Source organism: Sarcophilus harrisii, chromosome 5 (genome assembly GCF_902635505.1).
Source record: "Sarcophilus harrisii chromosome 5, mSarHar1.11, whole genome shotgun sequence".
Taxonomy (NCBI): Eukaryota; Metazoa; Chordata; class Mammalia; order Dasyuromorphia; family Dasyuridae; genus Sarcophilus; species Sarcophilus harrisii.
This window is the reverse complement of record NC_045430.1, coordinates 106060110-106084718: the sequence shown is the minus strand read 5'-3', so window position 1 is coordinate 106084718 and position 24609 is coordinate 106060110. Positions and strand designations below refer to the sequence as shown.

General features: G+C 36.7%; 1 protein-coding gene across 6 annotated transcripts in view; it reads right to left on the bottom strand.

The window, feature by feature from the left end:
- Nucleotides 1–17823: 17823 nt before the first annotated feature.
- Nucleotides 17824–24609, bottom strand: part of ATF7IP (activating transcription factor 7 interacting protein) — a 144528-nt gene continuing 137742 nt past the window's right edge. For 5 of the 6 annotated variants that reach the window (XM_003771237.4, XM_023504544.2, XM_012550735.3 and 2 more), the window contains exon 15: nucleotides 17824–23003. In XM_003771237.4, coding sequence (XP_003771285.1) covers nucleotides 22587–23003 — 417 coding nt within the window. In that variant the 3' untranslated portion in view covers nucleotides 17824–22586. The remainder of the gene's footprint in view (nucleotides 23004–24609) is intronic. The other variant, XM_023504545.2, reaches the window with a different exon arrangement.

Below are 24609 nucleotides of genomic sequence, written 5' to 3'. Positions count from 1 at the left end.
AAGGGTATGCACAGTTTGATAACTTTTTGAGCATAGTTCCAAACTACTCTCCAAAATGGTTGGATTCGTTCACAACTCCACCAACAATGAATCAATGTCCCAGTTTTCCCACATCCCCTCCAACAATCATCATTATTTTTTCCTGTCATCTTAGCCAATCTGACAGGTGTGTAGTGGTATCTTAGAGTTGTCTTAATTTGCATTTCTCTGATTAATAATGACTTGGAGCATCTTTTCATATGACTAGAAATAGTTTCAATTTCTTCATCTGAGAATTGTCTGTTCATATCCTTTGACCATTTTTCAATTAGAGAATCAGCCTTAAGTTCTTAAGTAGGTCTTTTGTTCAGGTGGAATTTTGGATTACACCTCCTGTGGAGGTCTTTAGAAACTTCACCTTTTCCTAACAGAAAACAAAGTGATGATGTCACTACAGATCTACCCATAGATTGAGTGTGGATTACAACATAGTATTTTCACTTTTTTTGTTGTTTGCTTGCATTTTGTTTTCTTTCTCAATTTTTTTCTTTTTATCTGATTTTTCTTGTGCTAGAATGATGAATGTGGAAATATGTATTGAAGAATTGCACATGTTTAACATATATTGAATTAGCCATTTAAAGGAAGGGAATGTTATAATTAGCAAATTAGGAAAGGGAGGGAGAAAAAAATTTTGAACATAAGGTTGTGCAAGGGTGAATATTGAAAATCATCTATGTATATGTTTTGAAAATAAAGTTGTTGTTTTTTTTTTTTAATAAATCTGCCCATAGCCTGTGCCATCTTTGCTAAATCCCTTTTAGGATTAGCTTTTCAGTTAATGTATCCCCTTCACTTGCTAATTATAACACTCTTTCTATTGCTCTCTCGAATCCATTTCATATTTACAACTCCTGGTGTCTATTTTACCTCTTCATTTTGTCTATAATTTTTAAAATAGTATTTATATAGCATTTTAAGTTTTTTTTTAATAACTTTTTATTGACAGAACATATGCATGGGTAATTTTCTACAACATCATCCCTTGCACACACTTCTGTTCCAACTTTTCCCTTCCCTCCCTCCACCCCCTCCCCTAGATGGCAGGCAGTCTTATACATGTTACATATGTTATAGTATGTCCTTGATACAATATATGTGTGCAGAACCATATTCTCTTGTTGCACAAGAAGAATTGGATTCAGAAGGTGAAAATAACCTGGGAAGAAAAACAAAAATTCAAGTAGTCTACATTAATTTCCCAGTGTTCCTTCTCTGGGTGTAACTGATTCTGTCCATTATTGATCAATTGGAACTGAATTGGATCTTCTCATTGTCGAAGAAATCCACTTCCATCAGAATACATCCTCATATAGTATTGTTGTTGAAGTATATAATGATCTCCTGGTTCTGCTCATTTCACTCAGCATCAGTTCATGTAAGTCTCTCCAGGTCTTTCTGAAATCATTATGTTGGTCATTTCTTACAGAACAATAATACTCCATAACATTCATATACCACAATTTATTCAGCCATTCTCAAATTGGTGGGAATCCACTCAGTTTCCAGTTTTTAGCCACTACAAAAAGGACTGCCAATGTTGTGCCACAGTTCCCTTTTAATGTCCTGACCCAGTTTCCCTAATTGTCCTATTCAATTACTCTGCCTCAGGCTATAATCATTCCCTCTTAATGTTAGGATAAAGGTCTTATATCTTAGACCTTAGGCTATAATCATTCCCTTTTAATGTTTGATGGGATAAAGGTCTTTATCCATTTTAGACATCATTAGAACATCAGAAGCATCTCTAGCACCTCCCTCTATTATGTCATCCTAGGTGTCTGCCTCCATTATGTTATCCCCATCCAGGTACTTCCCCCATTATGTCATTGTTCTTGTTACCCTATAAAAGAATCTTGTATCTGACATTCACTGCTGGATTCTTGGAGACCATAGTCTCATTCAGGCCTGGGACCAAACCATGGATCCATTTGGTCCCAGTAAATCTCCCCCATTTAATAAATTATTAAATACTCTCTAATCTCTGTCTTGCTCAGTTTCTCCAGCATCACATTTTGGAGGCCCCAGCAAGATGTTAGAAAAATGAGCAGGATTAGAGATAAGAGACTTTTCAGTCTCTGCCTTGGGCATCAGAGAGTGGCTGGGGATCTGAATTCTTGGCCTGGAGAGGCCAGGCCCCCCCTATATTTTTTTTCCGGAGCCTCCAGGAAAAAGAACAGTTTCCAGCCACAACAGTCTGATGGTAGACACCCCCATTTTAGCCACAGGAGAGTAAGTCTGTCTGGGCACCTTTTGGGGTACCCCCTGGTTAAGTTTTAAGACCTGTTCTGTTTTGTATGCTAGCATCTGGATTCCCAGAATTATGAAATGCTGACGGACATAAATTCTGAGAGTAGGGTCTTCTGGACGCAGGGGACTCTACCTGGGTGTCTGAGACACATCTGTGTGCCAGTTGGTACAACTCTGGGCATTCCAGAGTATAAATATGGGTGTCTTTTTTTTTTTTTTAAACACCATCTGGCTAAAAAAAAGGCTCCATCTGAATTATGGGGGGAAGACTGGAGCTGACAACTTGCCTCAGGGCTATTCTTTCCAGATAGTCCCTGGTCTATGTTAAATGTTTTGACTGTGCAATATGTGTGTTCTGTGTTCTGTGTGATTTGTTTGTCTGTTTTGCTAATTTAAGAGCTCTGTTAAATTTAAGAATAATGATCAAGAAATTTGGGAACTAGTTATTTCAATGTTCCAACTGTACTTAGTATAATTCGGAGCTCCAGCTGGAGAAAACACTTGATTAGGAATTTTAGGATAATTTTAAATTTGGGAAATAATTTTACGATTGCCTTTGCATGCCATGATTTGTTCTAAGTATTCTTTTGGAAAGTTTTAAAATTGTGGGAAATAATTTTACTGTTTGCCTTTGCAGACTAGATTGATTTATCTTTAAGTATAAGATCTTAAAAGAACAATAGCTTGTTAAAGAAGTTCTGTTAACTTGCCTGAAAGGGGTCATGTGCCTCTAATTAGGTAACATATGTAGCAAAAAGGATCTGACTTTTCTGAAGGTTCCAACTCTGGGCAAGTTGGAGCTTAGCAGAACCAGAGGGAAAGAAAGAAAAATTATGCTGTTTCATTATTTGAAATATGATAGGAAAAGCAGTTTTATATTATTGGGAATTTAAAGCTGTATTTTGATTTATAACACTGTAAATTATGCTTTAATCCAGCTCTGCTAGATAGTTAGTTTTATGGAATCCCCCCTTCCCCTCCAGATTTCTGCTACTTTAAAGGTTGGGTAGGGATCTTTTGTCTTCAAAGGTGAAGATTTAAACTCACTCCCCCCTGCTCTCTGCTACTTCAGGTATGGAGCATCTAGTTAGCCTGGGCTGCAGTTTAGTTCGCCTTCTCTCCCCCCTGACTCTTTGGAGGTGGAGTGGGGGAAAGGGCAGCCATGTAGCATCTTCTCCTCTCCCCTCCCTCTAAACTGTTCCAGATGTTTGTTTTTTTTAATCAAGTTGTAGCCACCTGGTTCTTGGCTAAAAAGAACAAACTGATTTGCATAAATATAAGATTATGGCAAATATCTGTTTAGGATTTATCCAGAATTTTGGTTAATGGGATTTGTTATTGGAGTTAAAATTTCTTGGGTTTGTAGTTAATATGTCCCTGCATTGTTTCCTCCTGTAACTGATTTCTGTAATCAGAGGAATGGTCAATAAAAACTGTTAATGCAATTCAATTATGTCATACCTTGCTGTTTCCAATCTAGTTATCTGTAATCATTATACCCTAAATACTTGAGCAAATAAGTATTAGTCTGGTCATCTCTTGGTTACTAGATATTGTGTCTGGATAGTCAAGTTTTTTTTAAGGTTTATAACTAATGAGAGGCCACATCTTGTAGCAGTCCTTGTGGGTCAGTCTTTTTATCTCAGACTGTTCTAACTTTTCTTTGTTAGATTTGTGGGGGTTTTTTGTTTGCTTGTTTGTTTGTTTGTTTCTAGATTTGGTCAAATTACAGATATATTGACTTGCTTCTGAGACCTAGATCAGCTTTGATTGTCACATGCCCCTCCCTGGACTGAGCATCTCCTCCCATCTTCAGCAGGAAGCAGTTTTTGAGAAAACCATTGCCCCTGCTCCTGATGTAATTTGGACTGATATGGAGGTGTGGAAAGTGGTTTAATTGTTAAAATTTTAACTGTATTACTGTGTTTAAGACTTGGGATGGAAATTGTTAAACTTGTGTAACTATTGCTGTTATGTTTGAGGGATTTTTAGTCTGCTATGTATATGTATAGGAATTTTGATTCACTCTTGGGATTTATATGTGGAATGGTTATTTGATAATTCCTTTCTGTAAGAAAAAAATAAAGGAAGACATAGGAAATTGGGGAAACTGGTGTAATTTTCTTAGGTACTTCTGCCCCACTCTCTATCTTACTAGTTCAGATTTAATTGGAAGTCCTTTAAACAGTCCTTTTCATTTTTTACTCCTTTTTTAACTGGAGTATGATTTGCTGATTATGTTTTAACTTTGAAATCCCTTATTCTGTTGAATTTCCCTGGCAGACTCAGTTTTGGGGATTATTTTTTAAGAAACAACCAGAAATCAGATACCTGTCTTGGGACTGGCAGTCTGTCTGATCTACTTCTCCACTCCTGTTACCCCAGGTCCTTAATTAGTATTTCAGCATTCTCAAAGGACCTTGCAGTTTTGTATCAGGTCTCTAAAAGTTTGGGTTTTGCCTGCCTTGGTCTAACTACATAATCTGCTCAGAAATCTGCAGCCCTGTCTGTTCTTCTGGGCACGGACAGGTGGAGCTACTCCAGGCCTCACCCTTCTCCCCTGGAGCAGGTTGCCCCTCTGAATGGGCAGCACGACTGTCTTGAGCCCTGCTGCTCTGTAAGCAGAGGCTGAGTTAAATGCACAAATGACCACAGACCTAATTCACAGTGAACTGTCCATCTCAAACTGGATTTTCTGGCTAAGATGCTCCCTGACTACAGAGGACCTGACATGATTGCAATAAGGAGCTTTGTGTATTGCTGATTAACTCTGGGGTTATCAGGGAGAGACATCCTTGCCATAAGTCCTTGCATTTTTCTAGTTTTATTTTGGTTTTTATTTGGTTTATTTACTTAAGATAGGATTGGTCAAAATTATGATGCTAAGACCTAGAGGAAGGTAATTAATTCAATGATTTAAATAGTCAGAAGAGAAAGAGTGTGGAATGTTGTGCCACAGTTCCCTTAATGTCCTGACCCAGTTTCCCTAATTGTCCTATTCAGTTACTCTGCCTCAGGTTATAACCATTCCCTCTTAATGTTAGGATAAAGGTCTTATATCTTAGACCTTAGACTATAATCATTCCCTCTTAATGTTTGATGGGATAAAGGTTTTCATCCATTTTAGACATTATTAGAGTATCAGGAACCTCTCCAGTACACCCTCCATTATGTCATCTTCATCCTAGATTTTTCCCTCCATTATATTATCCCCATCCAGGTACCTCCCCCATTAGGTCATTGTTCTTGTTACCCTATAAAAGAATCTTGGATCTGATATTCACTGCTGGATTTTTTGAAATGATAGCCTTGGGACCAAACCATGGATCCATTTGGTCCCAGTAAATCTCTCCCTTTCAAATAAAATATTAAATACTCTCTAATCTCTATCTTGCTCAGTTTCTCCAGCATTATACCACAAACATTTTGGCACATACAGCTCCCTTTCCCTTCTTTAGGATCTCTTTGGGATATAAGCCCAGTAGAAACACTGCTGGATCAAAGGGTATGCACAGTTTGATAACTTTTTGAGCATAGTTCCAAACTACTCTCCAGAATGGTTGGATTTGTTCACAACTCCACCAACAATGTATCAGTGTCCCAGTTTTCCCGCATCCCCTCCAACAATCATCATTATTTTTTCCTGTCATCTTAGCCAATCTGACAGGTGTGTAGTGGTGTCTCAGAGTTGTCTTAGTTTGCATTTCTCTGATCAACAGTGATTAGGAACACCCTTTCACATGAGTAGAAATAGTTTCAATTTCATCATCTGAAAATTGTCTGTTCATATCCTTTGATCATTTATCAATTGGAGAATGGCTTGATTTCTTATAAATTAGTCAAATTTCCATATATTTTGGAAATGAGGCCTTTATCAGAATCTTTAACTGTAAAAATGTTTTCCCAGTTTGTTGCTTCCCTTCTTATCTTGTTTGCATTAGTTTTGTTTGTACAAAGGCGTTTTAATTTGATATAATCAAAATTTTCTATTTTGTGATCAGTGATGATCTCTAGTTCTTCTTTGTTCACAAATTCCTTCCTCCTCCATAAATCTGAGAGGTAAACTATCCTATGTTCCTTTAACTTAGTTATAATCTCATTCTTTATGCCTAAATCATGGACCCATTTTGATCTTATTTTGGCATACGGTGTTAAGTGTGGCTCCATGTGTAATTTTTTTTTTTAAATAAAGATACCTTTTGGCAAAGAGATTGAGTGGGACTGATGACTGGATGAAATTTTCTCAGTTTGAGACTAAGTCACATGATCCCTATTCCCACAGCCAGAAGATCAGGTCTCTGACCTTGGGTTGCAAGGAGTCACATGGTCTTTCACGATCAGACCCTCAGGAGGTTATAGGAAATGACATGACCTGTGGGAGACAGACAACATTGGTGACCATCGGTCAAGCATGGTTACATCCTTTTAGTCTATCCAATGAAAAGGCCTGGGTCTTTTCCTATTGAATCAGGGGTTCTGCTATCTGCTGGTCAGGTCGAGTACATCATGGGAGCCGAGATGCCTCCTGGGTGTGTTGAGTCTCTTCCTGCAGGGACCAAATGCTTTCTCTTTGTACCTGATGATGTCTTTGATTAGTTAATCTGGGAAAGGGGGTCTAATACCTGTCCCACACAAGAATACCATTGTAAATTCTTCACATGTGCCTTACCTCAAACTAGGAAATACTATCCAGATCCCATCACATACTGCCTGTCTTTTTTTTTTTTTTTTTAGAAATTCATTTATTTATTTATTTTTGCTGAGGCAATGGGGTTAAGTGACTTGCCCAGGGTCACACAGCTAGGAAGGGTTAAATGTCTGAGGTCACATTTGAACTCGGGTCCTCCTGACTTCGGTGCTTTATGCACTGTGCCACCTAGCTGCCCCCTGCCTGTCTTCTTAATGGGTATAAGATGGATGGAAGGAAGAGAATTTGGAACTCAAAATTAAAAAAAAACTCATTATTAGAAAGATTTTTTTTAAAAAAATGTTTATATATTCCTCCTCTTTCCCTCCTCCCCCTATTCCCCAGAGAGGCAGTTGTTAAATATTTACTAGCACATCCCAGTGGTGAGAAGGTCAAAGTTAGTTGGCAATTTATTTTTTCTAGAAGTTTAGCTAAGAAGGGAAGAGAGAAGGCAATCATTTCAGAAAATCAAAGATTTCATTGATGCTCGATCGAGCTCTAAACACTCCATATCATATGCTTCAGCTGCTTTCATGGTTGTTGAACCAATTGTTCTCACCCATTCCACTGGGAAAAGTCTTCACATGCTTGGGAAACCAAATTCACCAATAGGTTTGAGGCTTGTTGGTTGTTCCTCAGCTGGCGTAGCTTCTCTGCCATGATGGTTTACCATGGTGCTGTGCACAGTGTAGCTTCTTGGAGTCAAAAGTGAGAACTGGGTGAATCAGATGAGCAACAAAGGGTGAGTAGCCCCGAGTCCTCACACCAGAAGAGCTAGTCTTCTCTGAGCATCCCATATACCTCCTGCAGAATATAGGGCATTACTGTAACACATTTCTCTATGGAATCCCTGAAATACAAAGAATAACTCACATTAATCTCCAAACAAACATTTTTTTAACCAGGTCCCCACATAATATCTATGATACCTTCATATATGTCCATCAGATCCCTTTTAAAAAGGAGTGGGACCTGCATTTTTGATTTCCTTCACAAGCTAATTGTACAATATTTCAGAGTCTGATTCTTTTTGTACAGCAAAATAACGGTTTGGTCATGTATACTTATTGTGTATCTAATTTATATTTTAATATATTTAACATCTACTGGTCATCCTGCCATCTGGGGGAGGCGGTGGGGGGAAAGAGAGGAAAACTTGGAACAAGAGGTTTGGCAATTGTCAATGCTGTAAAGTTGCCCATGCATATAAACTGTAAATAAAAGGCTATTAAATAAAAAAAAAAATTAAAATAAAAAGGAGTGGGATAATGAAATAGAAGTCTGGACTCTGTGATAGTACAAACAAAAACAAAAAATCCTAAAATTTTTAGTATTTAAAAAAAATCAAAGTCAGATAAGTTCAAAATATGTGTGTGTGGCTCTTTAAAAAAGGAAGTTTGGGGGTTTATTGGAAACCAAGCTTTTTCTTCCATAAGTCTCACGAAAGAGATTCAAACTCACACAGACCATAGGTTATTTATCAAGACAAGGTACTGAATGTCTGGCAGTTTCCACTTTTCAGGAAACACATGTGAAGACTGATTTTCGCCCCTGCGTGCATTACTTAAGACACATCTCAAGAACGGCTGAAAAGCTTCTTATGGGTTTTACCTTCCCTTCCATAATCTTGTTCCTCCTTGTACCCATACTTACCACTTAACTGGACGCCACCTGGTATCTGAGTTGATGGGCTTCCTGGATATATTATTATACATTTTATTCTTTTATTTTGGTTTGATCTCTCTACTTATATGTTTAACTTGATATGGTATAGATGGCTTGTTTGAGTACAGTTAATGCAGTACACAAGGGTGGTGAGGGGAAACAGTGACTAAAGGAGATTTTTGAGAGAGTATTAGCCAGGCAGCTAGGTGGTGGCACAGTGGATATAACTCTGGCCCTGGAGTCAAGAGAACATAAATTCAAAACCAGCCTCAAACACTTACTAGTTGTGTGACCCTGGGCCAGTCACTTAACTCTGCCTCAGTTTCCTCCTCTGTAAAATGATCTGGAGAAGAAAATGGCAAACCATTCTGGTATCTTTGCCAAGAAAGTACCAAATGGGGTCACAAAGATTGGACATGAATGAAAAATGCCTGAACAATTATAGAGTTTTTAGTTAACCAGGTATAATTCTCCTAATTGGCCAAAGTATGGATACAGTTCTTCAGACAGTTCTTCTGTGAAAGGCAGGCTCTCTTCTCCCCCATGATGTTTACCATTAAGGAAATCTCTGGTAGCAGATGTCTAAATCCTCAAGAACTCAGGAATCATTTATACCTTTCCTCAAGCTTAGAAACATTTAGTTCTCAAGATAAGGTCAAAATGCATACATGATTTTGATATAAAAGGTGATAGCCATAAACAATTTAGGAGAGCAAGGAATGTTTTTTTTTTTTTTTTTACTTGTCAGATCTATGAAAGAGGGAAGAATTTGTGATAAAACATGAGAAAGAACATCATGAAATGCAAAATAAATCATTTTAATTACATTAAATTAAAAAGATTTTGCACAAACAAAGCCAATGCAACAAAGATCAGAAGGAAAGCAGAAAGATGGGAAACAATTTTTACAGCCAGTGTTTCTGACAAAGGCCTCATTTTTAAAACATAGAAAACAGAGTCAAATACTTAAGTATACAAGTCATTTTCCCAATTAATAAATGATCAAAGGATATTAACAAGGCAGTTTTCAGATAAAGAAATTAAACCTAGTTATAGTTATATGAAAAAAAAGTCTCTAAATCACTATTGATCAGAGAAATACACATTTCTCCACCCCATACCTACCAGGTTAGCTAATATTACAGAAAAGGGAAATGATAAATGTTGGAGAAGATGTGGGAAAATTGGAACACTAATGCGTTGTTATTGGAGTTGTGAATAGCTCCAACCATTCTGGAAAGCATTTTGGAACTATGCTCAAAGGACCATCAAATTGTGCATACCCTTTGATCCAGCAATATTACTACTAGGTTTATATTGCAAAGACATCATAAAAGAGAGAAAAGGATCCACATATACAAAAATGTTCAAAGCAGCTTTCTTTGTGATGGCAAAGAACTGGAAATTGAGGGGATGCTCATCAATTGAATAATAAGTTGTGGTATATAAATGTAATGGAACACTACTGTGCTATAAGAAATGATGAGCAGGCAGATTTCAGGAAAATCTGCAAAGACTGACATGCTATTGACCTTTTTGTGCTCAGAAAAGACATAAAAGCCAGAAGAAAAAGCATCCCAGAAGTGGAGGATTAAGACACTTCAGGTTGTAGTTTAACTAGATGAGTATAAACTGGATTTACCATATACTTCTGTACATAATCTGTGTTGGAGCAGCTAAGTAGCATAGTGGATAGAGTAACAGGCTTGTAATCAGGAAGATTCATCTTCCTAACTTTAAATTTGGCCTCAGACACTTACTAGCTATATAACCCCAAGCAGTCACTTAGCCTTGTTTGTCTCAGTTCCCTCCTCTAAAATCAGCACATAGACTAACACAAAGATCGAGGTTACTAAATATATAATTTATTAGTAGTAATCAAAATAATGCAAAGACATAAATTAATATGTCAATAATTTAGGCTGTGAGAAAGATTGCAATCAGAATTACCTCTAACCATTGGCTGCAACTGATTCATTCCAATAATTCAATTCTCACAAGAGAAGCAATTTAAATCTCTCAAGCAGGCTTATCAAGATGTTTTCTCAGCAGAATGAGAGTTAAACTCAATTCTCGCAAAATGTCTCTGCAGACTCTTAAAAAATGGTAGTTGATTCTAGTATGTTTCTCACAGGTACTTTGTTCATGATAATTAACTTAAGCATTTATCATAGTGTCCTAAATTTAGCACAGTGCCTGGCACATACTAGGCCTAATTTAATAATAAATGTTACTAGATTGTTTGTTAACTCTCCAAGTCTCTTCAGGAAGCAACCGAAGCACGTAGCAAACAGAAGAAAACAGGAAAAAGTCATAGTCAGGGTGAAGTTAATAGATTAATGAGATTTTGAAAAGCACAGCGAAAATCAGCACTTTGAATGTCCTTGGACCACAAAGAGCTCTATACAATCCTATAATGCTATGTAGATGACTCCTGCAGTACAGACCTACTCCAGAAATCTTTCCTGGGTTTCAATCCCATATCTCCCATTGTTTCTTGAACATCTCCACCAAGATAACCTTCTTTTGTCTCAAATTCAACTCTCAAAAAATAATTTTCTCAATTTTTTCTCTAAACCAGTTTCTTTTCCTGATTTCCCAATTTGTTGACAGTATAATTCCTCTACATACTTAGGCTACAAAACCTTAAAATTATCTTTCTTTCTTTCCTCTACCCTAAATTCACCTAGTCACCAGATTCTGTTGATTATTTATTTAGAATGTATCTCAACTTTTTGCATACCCTTCCTGGAAAACTTTCCTTTTTCCTTCTGCTAAAAATGATTCCTTCTTCCTCAACTGTCTCAAAGCCTTTTGCTCAGACTTCCACTTTACTCTCATCACATTCTGCTTGTACACGTGTTTTTGTCTTACCTTTATTAGATTATAAATTTTGTCTTATCTTTATTAGATTATAAATTGACTAAGATCAGAGATTATGTTGTATTAGACATTGGAATGCGAGTTCTGCAAGGACAGACTGTCTTATCTCTTTCTTTGTATCCTCAGTTCTAACACAGTGCCTGACATGTAGTAAGCTCTTAAATATTTATTGACTGACACTAAATTATTTCATCTTTGTGGGCTCAGTGCCTAGTATTCATCAAATGGAATACCTCAGCCTAGAAATCCCATCATAACTCATGAACTCATCCGCAGACCAAGGAAGGCTTTATAGATAAAGTGGCCCCAGGGCTAAGTCAAGAGGAAAGAAGAAAGATTCTGAAAGGATGGTTCTCAAGCCAAAGGGGCTGCATTTCTGGCGCAGGGTAGAGATGGTGTCAGTGCAGGGAGGCACTATCGCATGGTGAATTGGGAATAGGCAGTAGTCAACAGTCAAATGGTGATTTTGAAGAGCTTTAAAAGTCATCTGTGGAGTGTTATAGGACTGTACAGGGCTGTTTGTGGTCCAGAGACATCCAAAGTGCTGATTTTCACTGCTCTAAAGTCCTTCATTAATCTGTTAATCTCTGACTTTTTTTTTTTTTTTCCTGTTTCTTCTCTTTGTTAAAGAGAGGGCCTTTTGTAATAACAAGCAGCTTTGGATTATTACATGCACTGTATGATTTCCTAAGTGTGATCCAGCCTAACCCCTTTGTTCCCTATCAGCTACTTCATATACACTTTGTCCTTTGTTGGTCTGATCATTTCAATCACTCCTGATATTTTGTGATCCCATTTGGGGTTCTCTTGGCAAAAGTACTGGAACAGTTTGCTATTTTCTTCTCTAGATCATTTATCGATGAGGGAACTGAGGCAAACTGAGTTAAGTGATTTGACCAGGATCACACAACTAGTGTTTAAGGCCAGATTTAACCTCAGGAAGATGAGTCTGAAGGAAGCCTTCCTTCTTTTCAGAAGTGATTCCCAATGAATCAATAATCCAGAGCCCACTTGGAAGTCACTTAAAAAAAAAAATGCCTCTGTGTCTTTGATGGATCACAATAATGCATCCTGCTGAGACTTCATTTCTTTTCTCAGAGCTAAGTTAAATCAGGAATTCTTTTCAACAATAATATTTTGAATGATATTTTATTGATGTTTTATCTTTTATATAATGAGGTGGCACAGTGAATAGAGTAGCAGGTCTGAAGTTAGGAAAACATCTTCCTGAGTTCAAATTTGGCCTCAGATACTTACTGGCTGTGTGATCCTGGACAACTCAAGTAATTCCATTTGCTTCAGTTTTCCTCCTTAGTAAAATGAGCTGGAGATAGAAATGGCAAATATTCCAGTATCTCAGCCAAGAAAACTGCAAATGGTGGCATGGAGAATCAGACATGATGAAAAAAGATACTCTGCTGATCACCTCCACCTCTTTGATACTCTTTTCTCTTTAGGTTTTTGGAAAACCATTCTCTTCTGGTTTTCCTTTCCTCTGTTGACTGCTCTTTCTTTGCTTTACTGGGTTCTCCTCCCACAAGGAGTTCTGTCCCAGGTCCTACCTTGGACTCTCTCTTCTCCTCCTTCTGTACTGTTTCACTTGGTGATCTCACCAGCTCCTATAGAAACGCTGATGTTTCTCAAATCAATGTTTCCTCCCCCACCTCTATGCTGACCTTTAATCTCCCATCTCCAACTGCCTTTCAGATATCTTCAACTGGATGTCCAGTGGACATCTTAAACAGTATGTCCAAAGCAGAATTCATCATTTTTCCCCTTAAACCCTTCCCCCTTCTTTTTAAGGGGCAATACCACCCTCCCAGTTTCTCAGGCTTATTTATCTTGGTATATCTTGCTTGGTATATTTGTCTGTACCTTGTCTCCCATATTAGATTATCAGCTCCTTGAGGGCTTTCCCTCTTTTATACAAAAAGTCTGCAAGATTTAGCATGGTGCCTGACACATGGTGGGAGCCTAAATGTTTGCTCATTATCTGAACCCTTTTCAGCTTATTGGGATCTGTCAGAATTTTCACTCCATTGGCATGGCTTTTAAAATCTTGGGTTACAGCTATTTGACAAATCCGTTTCATACTTTTCTGGCACTTTCTATATCTTATCTTGTTAAATCCTCACATTAACCCAGTGAGGTAAGTGCCCCTTATCATGCCCATTTACACGTGAGGAAACAGAATGATCACATAGCTGTTTTATATTGTGTGAGGCAGGTCTTGATCACATCCAACACTCTATCTTTTCTATCTAGTTGTATGGAATTAAACTAAACAATCTAGTTAGGAAAAGATAATATAATTAAGAAGGGAGAGCATACTTAGATTAGGTCCATGGCGGTGATAAGAGCAACACTGACTGCATAGTCTCAGTCATAAAGAAATAACAGATGTGCTCACTCCCATTACTTTAGATGGTGGTTGTAGAAAAGAATTACCCCCAAGACAATAATTTCCACACTGTTTCCCTTAACTTTTGATGGTTCCACAGCACTGTTGTGGACTTGTGCCAGGTTGAATCACTGAATTCATGGCATCCACCACCTATGTTGAGCATAAAGTAGAAAGACTTGGAATTTTGCTGACTTGGCCCATTTCTCGTCACTCTAACAATCACTTATAAGTTGGAATAATCAGAGAAAGAAGCAGCTGGATCTTTGATCTGATGCAATTCATGATCTATCCATACACTGAACTTAGCTTGGTGAAATCACAAGAAGGGTCTATAGGTAGGCATCTGCAGATTATTTTCTACATAAGGCCAGATCCTTAAGTTCACATAACTGACAAAAGGTGACAAAATACAGATTCCACTGTAAACAGTGGTTAAGATCAAGTAGATGATAAACTCAAAGACTCAAGCTTCTGGAATAAGAATTCACTACTTGATACAAATTGCAGAGAAAATTGAAAAATAGCGTGGCAGAAACTAGGCATTGACCAACATTTCAAGGTAAGGTCAAAATGAGTTCATGGTTTAGATATAGAGTAATACTATAAGCAAATCAGTAAAGCAAGGGATAGTCTACCTGTTAGATTTGTGGAGAAGGGAAGAATTTATGGCTAAAGAAGAACTAGAGAATATTATGAAATGCAAAATGGATAATTTTGATTACATTAAATTAAAAAGTTTTTATGGAAACAAAACCAATGCAGCCAAGATTAGAAGGAAGCAGATAGCTGGGAAACAATAGTTATAGTAGTGTTTCTGAAAAAAAGCCTCATTTCTAAAACATATAGACAACTGAGTCAAATTTATAAGCGTACAAGTCATTCCCCAACTGATAAATGATCAAAGAATATGAACAATTTTCAGATGAAGACATTGAAGCCATTTATACTCATGAAAAATTCTCTAAATCACAATTGGCTAGAGAAAGGCAAATTAAAACAACTTGGAGGTAGCACTTCACACCTCTCAGATTGGCTAGGATGACAGGAAAAGATAATGATAAATGTTAGAGGGAAAGTGAGAAAACTGGGACACTAATGCATTGATGGTGGAGTTGTGAAACAATCCAATCATCCTGGAGAACAATTTGGAATTATGCCAAAAGGGCTATAAAACTGTACACACTCTTTGATCCAGGAATGTCACTAATGGGTCTCTATCACAAAGAGATCATAAAAGAGGGGACCCACATGTGCAAAAATGTTCTTTCTGGCAGCAAAGAACTGGAAATTAAGGGGATGCTCATCATTTGAGGGAATGGCTGGAAAAGTTATGGTATATGGAAGTAATGGAATATTATTGTTCTATAAAAAATGATGAGCAGGCTGATTTCAGAAAAGCCTGGAAAGAATTACAAGAACTGATGCTGAGTGAAGTGAGCAGAACCAAGAGAACATTGTACAGTTAACAGCAAGATGATGTAATAGTCAACTTTGATGGACTTGGCTCTTCTCAACAATGAGGTGATTCAATACAATTGTCATAGACTTGGGATGAAAAACGCCATCTGCATCCAGAAAAAAACTACTGAGAATGAATGTGGATTATAGTATTTTCATCTTTTTTTGGTTTTCTTTTTCATGGTTTTTTCCCTTTTAGACTGGTTTTTCTTGTACAACATGACAAACATATGAATATATTTAAAAGAATTGTTCATTTTAACCAATATCAGATAGCTTGTTGATTTAGGGAAGGCAAAGTAAGAAAGAAAAATTTGGAACATCAAGTCTTACAGACATAAATGTTGAAAACTATCTTTACATGTATTTGGAAAGATAAAATATTGAAAAAAAACAAACAGATATAGGGATCTGTGACTGTGCTGGTCCAAGGAACTCCCAAGTGAGGAAATTTAGTTTAACACCTTCTCTGCAACTAAATCTTAAGAAAGTTGCCTAGATCAGTGTAATCAAAACTCAAATAGGGGGTCACAAAACTATAAGGATCCTTACAAGCCCATATTGATTAAGGAAGCCATTTATTAAGACTGTCTATGTTCCACTGTTATTTGTCAGATATTACCCAATTACATTTTAATCTGGTTTGGGACACTTCTGTCCTAAATCATTGATGGAAGCAGTCACATAGTCAATGTACGTCAGAGGAAGTCAGGAGTTGAAATGAACCCTTTACAGAGGAGTGTTTAAATGGGTATAAACATATAAAAATACAATGTAAAAATGCACACAGTCCAGTATCTATGCCTATAAATGTATCTGTATGCATATATTTATCTGTGACAAGTGTTTTAACAGTTGAACAATAGGCCGAGTTCAGAAATGTGGGATTAGGCTGGATCATTTAGTAAATTATATGGTGCATATAATAATCCCAAGCTGCTTGCTGTTACAAAAGGCCCTCTCTTTAACTTCAGTATTTTTCTAATCTTGCTTTATGGCTGCAAATCATGAGACATCCCGATCCAGGAAGAAATAGAATTACAAGCAAACCAAACAGCAGTAGAAAGCAGCCTGGGGGCAGAAGGGATAATTATGTAGGTTGTAGTACATTGCCAAGTGTGATTTCCATGGAAGGTATGACCTAAGAAGGCATTTGTGACTGGAAAAGGATGTTTGGAGGATCACGTTTTGGGGTCTAGAAGGGATCTAGGAGGACATCTGGTTAAACCTACTCATTTTACATATGAGGAAACTAAAGCTCTAGGAAGCCAAGTGTCTTACCAATGTTGTTAAGCATTAGAGGCAACATTTGCAACCCAGTGCCTAGCTGCAGATGAAGCAACAAATGCACGGCACGCTGGCATCTTTAACTTACAAAGTGAAACTCAGGAAAGGCTTCTGGGTCATGGACTCTGGAAAATCAAACGAAAGACTTTTGAGGTTGATGAAACGTTTCATCTATTATTGGGTTACAATGAAACGACATCAGTCACAGGACAGAGCTCATGATAATCAAATTAACAAATTGCAAAAGCATATTAAGAGTCCATTTTATATACGAGGAAGTTAGAGTGACTTGAGTGGTTCAGAGATAGATGATTATACAACCAATGGGATTTGAAGCAATATGATTCTTTCATATGCCACATAGCCAGTTAAGGGTTTGTGGAAGCATATAGACAAGAATCACACAAGATCAAGGACCTATTAAAGTAAGGTCCCCAAAGTCACTTATTCATTAAAATTTATCACACAAACTTTCCAGAAACATATTTGAAATCCACAAGCTAATTCTATTTGTCATAAATGAATTTCTAGAAAATGGCTCATTGGATAAGGAGAATTTCAATGTATTAAAAGTTTGAGTGAACTACCAGCTAGGTTTCTTTGTGATGGCCAGTCTGTACCATTTTGGTCTTTTCTTTATTATAAATCACTTCTTAAATGATCAAGTTATGTAGCAGATAAAAGGCACTTACTGAGCTGCTAGTACCATTGAAAAATGGAGGTAGAGCACAGTGCATCGAACAAACATGATCCTTATAAAGTAAATTTTATAAAGTAAAAGTAAAGTAATATTTATAAAGTAATATAAAGTATATTTTCAAAAGCAAGTAACTCAGCAATTCAGGACAACCAGAACCAATCACAGAGGACTCAATGTTAAAAACCCAGTAGTTTATTTCAAAGTATAAATTTCAGGCTTGTTGGACAAAACCCCACTACAGATAACACTTGTACAGACACTAATCTATCAAACATACAAAAACAAAACAAAAAAATCCCAAAACCTAATAAAAATAGGGACAGCTTGCAGTAGCCCAATTTACAGGGGGCTTTTAGGTGGGGCCTACATTATCTTATATTATTTACACCTTCAGCTGCAAAAAAAAAAAAAAAAAAAAAAAAAAAAAGAGGAAAAAAATCAGGCTCCAAGTTTCCTACAAAGTATTTATTCTTATATTCAATTTTTAAATGGCTGATAAATTACTAAAGCCTGGATCCCCAAATGTAGGATGGTAGCCCAAAAACTTTATTTACAAACAAAACTCTTTAAACAGACAGCATTTAAATATAAAAAGTAAGTATTCGGCCTAAGTATACAACAAAAGAGAAACAAGGAGAAACTGATTTTAACATGATAATGACGAAATAATTTGAAAATGAAAAGCAAGATAAAACATTTCATTTCTGTTCTTGAGTTCATTTTTATAGCACTTAAGACTCCCCATCTGCTGGCTCAAGGGGATGAATATTGATTAACAAATATGGCTGTCATAGAACAACCTCATCTGAACTCCTTTAAGTTGCCAACACTTGTATTTACCCCAAAACCCCACCAAAAGATAAGAAGACTTTACAGTTTCCTAAATGTAAATACTTAGGAAGGCAGGTTCATAGCTTGCTTTTTTAGCTTGCTTTTGGATAGTGTTATTTGCAATTATCTACCTAATACTGGGACATGGTTATTCTGGGAATTAGAGCAAAACTAGGTTCACACACAGATCTGCATCATAATGAGAAATCACAGGATAGTGATAGAAATGGCCCAAGGAGAAGGGAAGCTAGGAAGAGAACACTTGGAGGTTTGAAGTAACTCTGTGTAAAGATCACAGTGTGCAGAGAAGATGAAGGATACCACAGGCATTACTTTTTTTTTTTTCTTTTCAATTTTGTACAGTACTGGAAAACTTTCAGAGACCAAAGTTGATGAACACATTATAAAGATCATGCAGTACTACTAACACTACATAAATGGTAGTAGGTAGGACTTCATATAGTTTGCCTTTTCCATTTTAAATTACAGAAATTAAAAACCAAAAGCTAAGTTAACACTTAATAAAATAGAGGAAAGTGTATAAAGCAATCAAGCCACTTTTGGAGCAGCTTTGCCTAAGGACATATGTACCTTAACATTGCAAATTATCCCAAGTTGCTTGGTTTAAGAGGTTTCTTCAGAGTACTTATTACCAGCTAATATAAAAAAGGAAAAGATGAGTGAGGAAAAGAAAGGGTCATTCCCAGTGAAGAGTCAGATTCCAATAAAGAAGAAACTATTTGCCACAACTCCACCATAAACAAGTTTTTGGGAAAGTATCACAGTATTCTTTATATTGAGAAATGGAGAGAGGATAAAGTTCTATTTATGAACAGGTGGAGTCCATATTCCATTTACATATTTACTGGCAAGAACAAATTTTTTGAAAGGAATAATCACACTTAAAACAGAGTGAACCGTTAATTTGACAAAGTACAAAATTATATTAAAAAAAAAAAAAAAAAAAAAGAACAGCACTGCCACTTCAAAATCAACTAAACTTTTACTACATTTCAAGTTAAAATCCTCAAAATTCTCAAGATTTCCAACAGGCAACACTTAAGGAGATGTTGCCTTACTAAAAATGTAGCAACCTTGCATTCCCATAATGTGAAAATCCAGCTTATAATACTCTGTGAAAAGGTACCATGGAGTAAAGAGGTATCATGGAGTGTAACTCTTAACCAGAGCAGAACTGTTCAAAGTGGCTACTTCTAGTTATTTGTGATCTCAGCTTTTCCCTAAAAGTAACATCAAAAGCCCAAACTCTCAAAGTGAAACAAGCCAAGAATGAGAAGTGCTTTCAGTTTTAGCCCAGACCCCTTTTTGCACATTCAATCAGCTGCAGCCTCCACACCCTCTAGGGGTACTAGTCCGAGGGTTGGCTGCAGTTAACAGACAAAAATGCACTATCAATCCACTGGTTATGTCTAAACACTTGTAATCAGACCATTAACAACTAAAACAATAAAATTACACATATTGAATATTGTTCTACACGAGGACTCAAAGTCCCTAATTTGCTGTCTCCAAGTTACTGCAATTCTCTTTGCAACTTCCTTCCACTGTTTGGAACAAGAAAAAGCTCCGAGTATTATTTTTGCCCTATTTTACTACGGGAAACAAAATTTTAAAGTCATCTTCTGGATTACTAGTTGAGATTCCCAATTATTTTCCTCTCACAAAACACACAATGGGAAGACAGGGCAAATAAGGAAATCTATTTTGCTTGCTTGGCTTTGTTACCTGATTTCTATGTCTTTATACGAGGAAGGCTTTTGTTGTATTAGTGACAATGATGAATGTAAATGTAAAGTCATATTGATTACTCTAGTCAACATATTTTTTTTCCCTAGCCAAGTCAGCAAATAGGTGGGTGTCACATAACCATTAAACAAGCCAATAGAGAACTTTGTCAAAGATGGGCACACTGTAGTCAGGAATTAAACATAAGCAATTCTTCTTGACAGTTAAAAAAAATTCGTATATACAAGTATGCATATCTTTATATACATATATAAAATAGGACATCTCTTTCAAATGAAATTTCTACCTCAGTGTTCTGTGGTGTGGCATTGGCAACTGCTTTACTGTCATTCTTAAAAATGCTCTAGAAATGACTACAAGGCCCATAGTTGGCAAGAACTGGCTCTAAACATATGCACTATAAAAACAATAAAAGAACCAACTGGTTTTATTAGAACCCTACTTCTCATTTAGTCTTATTCCTTGAAAGTGAAAGGAAGGCATCAGAGCATTACATTATTGGCAATCAGTAGTTAGAAAGGCTTTTGTTCAGCACCAAGCCTATGTTGTTCACACTAACAGACGACATTACCTTAATCTGAAGTGTGAACGCTCTCAGAAGATAATTTCCTTACAGGCCCAACTACAAACCATCAAAGATATACAAAAAAAGGACAGGAGGAGAGCCAAGAAAGCTCCCCCCCTCCTATGCTTCAAGAAAGTTATAAATCTCAGAATTAGATTTTTGAAAATGAGATGGCCAAGAATAAAGCCACCAACATAGTAAATTTAGAAAGTTATTTCACAGACTCTATTCATAAGTCTTTTATAACCCTCTCCTACCTACCTCTTCCAATTTATTCCAACCCTCCCATCCCCAGCAACATATCTACTCCCAATATCTGTTGAATACCAATATGGTTGACATTAAACAAACAAGTCATGATCTAAGGCTGAATCCCTTTGGAGCTAAATTATGATTCCCAGAAGTTTTAAGTATGCTAAGTAAAACAACACAGAAAGATACACCTTTAATTCTGACCAAAGTATATATAAAATTTTATGAGGGCAGGTCTAACTATCACCTTGGCACTATTAAAAGATAAGAAAAAGTTTTTTATCTGCATGACTGCTTAGAATAGGTCAAAAAGAACGATGTGAGAAAAGATGTGAACCATTCTCCACTTGATTTATTTTAAAATAGCACACTGGTTGCTCCAAAACATTGAGACAATAAATTTAACAAGTTTTATAAAGCTAAGTTTTGCTTTGGATCTTACTTATTGGACATAGTTTTGCTACTCTAAAATGAAGAGAGTATTAAAAATTTATGGTAATAATAAGCTACAATTGCCTTATTAATCTCTGTAGCAAGTGGGCAAAACCAATGCCAATAGATGTATGAAGGATGATGCTTTAAAAATAAAACCTGGTAAAATTTCAGTCCACATACTGCATGCAGTCAGCTTAACTGGTAGTAGAATTTTGAACATATTATAAATGAGGGAAGAGGGAAGACAGACAGCTTATTCACAAATTTTGAATAGACCCAATGATGCCATGGAATAAGAATCATAAAAGAGTCTAAAGTTTTGTTTCCCCTAACCACAAAATCTTGTAATAGGAAAAAAAAAATCATTTTTTGAAGTTAGGGGAAAATGGAGATACAAAATGAAAATCTCAAAGGGAAAAAAGTAAACACAATGGAGATATGGCCATGTTTATTTTTACAGTTATTTTTTAAGGCACAAAATAAATTTAAAAGAATTGGTAAGAGACGGGAATGGCTGAGGGGGATTGTTAATTAAGTAGATAATAAATAGGCTAGAGATGTTCTCAGATTCGAGCAGAAGAGCTTTTTATCTTTACTAAAACTGACCAGAATTAATGTCCTCTTCCTTCATTAATATGTTTGCATTTTGAGAACATATCTTCAGCACAGAGAGTGAGTAGGTCAGAAGAAAAATATTCCTTTCCCTCCTCCAGTCAAATCTTAAGCAGAGACTAGGAAAGGGACCCAAGTTAAGAAAGATGTGAAGAAATCTATTTTATGTTTGGATTAGCCTAGTGGAAAATTAGTTTGCATGTGCTTTTTGTTTGATTGTTTCTTTGGATTATGTTTAGCTTCAGTTATGTAGTGCAAAGTATGAACCCACCCTCATTAAGAAGCAAAATCCTAACTTTTCATGCTATTTTCTCCTTGACCTTTACACTCTATCCTGAAACAGAGGTAAAGAGGATGTAAAGGATGTAAAGAGGAGAAACTGCTGCAATGAAACAAACAAACAAACAAACAAACAAACAAACAAACAGGAAAGCAACACTCACACCCACACATTCTCTCACACTCACACTCTCATACACACAAAATGTCCCCCAAATCTCAAAACTCAAAGGAAGGTGCACATTTATATTTCAAAATCCTGAAGCTTGAAATGTCCAGGAAAATAGTTCTTGCTTTGTGGACTGAGAGTTTATTTTACTTCTGGATATAAATGTATGTAGTGTATTACACACATCTGTCCAAGAAATCTTGCAGAATGTGGATTTTACAGTGAATATCATGCATAAGATTAAAAACAAGACCAAAAAAAGTAAACTCTGAAAAGAGAGACAGATGTAAAGGCTCCAAGTGTTTAACTGCTCTGGGAAGAGATCACATCCGTTGACTGTGGATCACAGAAAGGTCCAAAACGTCCATAAATGTCCTTGGCTCGGACAGCAAAGTAGTACTTGCTGCCAGACACAAACTGAGTGAGAGTACATGCCATAGGCAGAGGAAGTGCTTTTACCTCCCCAATTTTCTTCCACTGTGATGGCATTGTGGCACTGGGATCCTCATGGTAAGCATAGAGGTGGTAGCTATCTACACTGGCACAGCTACGGTCCACTTCCAGGACACTCCAGGACAGGACAATGCCATTCTGGCTTTGGACCCGAGCTAACTTCAAGTGTGGCTTCTGAGGAAGGGAGGTACTGGCAGCTTCAGGGGGCAGACGTTGTGGTTGAGGGGCTTCTGGTAGGGGTGCTGGGTGCAGAGGGCGAGATGGCTCCTAAAAGTCAAAAGAAAGGAGACAATGTTAAGGAAAAAGTACAGGTTTTTATTTTGAAGAGCTAGAATGGAGCTTAGAGATCAGCTTGCCTCATGTGGTCTGACAGTCACCTTAGAAGAAGCATTATTATAGCAGAAAGATGACTCACTCTGGACTCAGAAGGCCTGGGTTATAGATACTGCCTCTGACACAGCAGTGATCACAGACAAGTCACTTAAAGTCACGGAACTTTCAAGATGCTGATTCATAAAATAAGGAGGTTGGACTAGATAGATTTGACGGTCTACCCTTCTAATTCTAATGTTTAATCTCACAAACCTACTCATCTTACATAGGAGTAAACTATATTATACACTTCAATACCAGCATACCTTATTCTGATTGTTTGAATTATCTGAAACAGCAGCATTGCTACTCCCACCATTAACATAGATTGTGTCCTTGACCTTTATAATCCTTTATGATAACTACTCCCTATATAACAGTACGCTGGATGCTTTTCTCCATTTTGTATGTCAAGTATACCAGGTATTACCATTTTGGCTATCTATTTTTTGTAGTTGTTGTTGAAAAAACAGTAAGAAAAAAAGGAAAACAGAAAAACAAAACAAAATAAAGCAAAACAAAAGAGAACACTGTCATGTGCCTAGCAGAACATCAGAGGGTGCTAAAAATATGTAACAACAAATTACCAGAACAAGAAAGTAAACACACAAAAACACACACACACATATATATAACATACATATTAGAAGAAATTACATTCATGAATGTCCAATTTTTCTTTACTTCCTTGTAAATTGTTCTTTGGATCTCTGCTGTGCACTTTATTTACATTATTTTTATCCTCCTTCCACCTCCACCCCCCAAAAGCTATATTTAAGAATATATTTACGTATATACATATACATGTTCACACACACACACACACGGTTTTCCTACCCTTGCTATCTCTTTAATTAAATTCTGCTCCATAACTTGCTTTATTATTATTTAACCTTCCCCCCACCCAGGTTTCTCTTCCTTCTCTTTTTCCTTTACCTTTCACTTCCCTGTATACTCATCCCTCCCTCCTTCCTTATTTTTTAATAGATTTTGGAGGGTGCTAAACCCTTCTTGGTGGATATGTAGTGTTGCCTACTGAACCCATTCCAAATGTGAGTAGGTATTCAGAACTACAAGCCTTCCTCCTCCCTTTAATGCCTCTTGTGTCTCTTCTTCCTCTGCACCTCATTTGCATAACGTGGTTGCTATTTTGACCTTAACTCTGCCAATCTTTCTTTTGAGCTACCCTATTGTTGATGTCAATCTTATGTAATACACACACACACACAAAACAAACAAACAAAAATAATTTGTCTATGCTTAGCAGTTTGCTCAATGTTAAGTTTTTAAAATTGATCTTTCATATTGGCTCTTATATGTTAAATTTTCTAAGTTTGGGCTTGGTTGACAGAAAGTCCTGAAAATCTGCAAGTTTGTTAAATATTTATTTTTTCTCATTCAGCATTAGAGAAAATTTTGCTGGATGTGATATTTTTGGCCACAGGCCTAGTTATTTTACTTGTCAGGAGATATGATTCCAGGACCTGGTCTTTTTAATTGT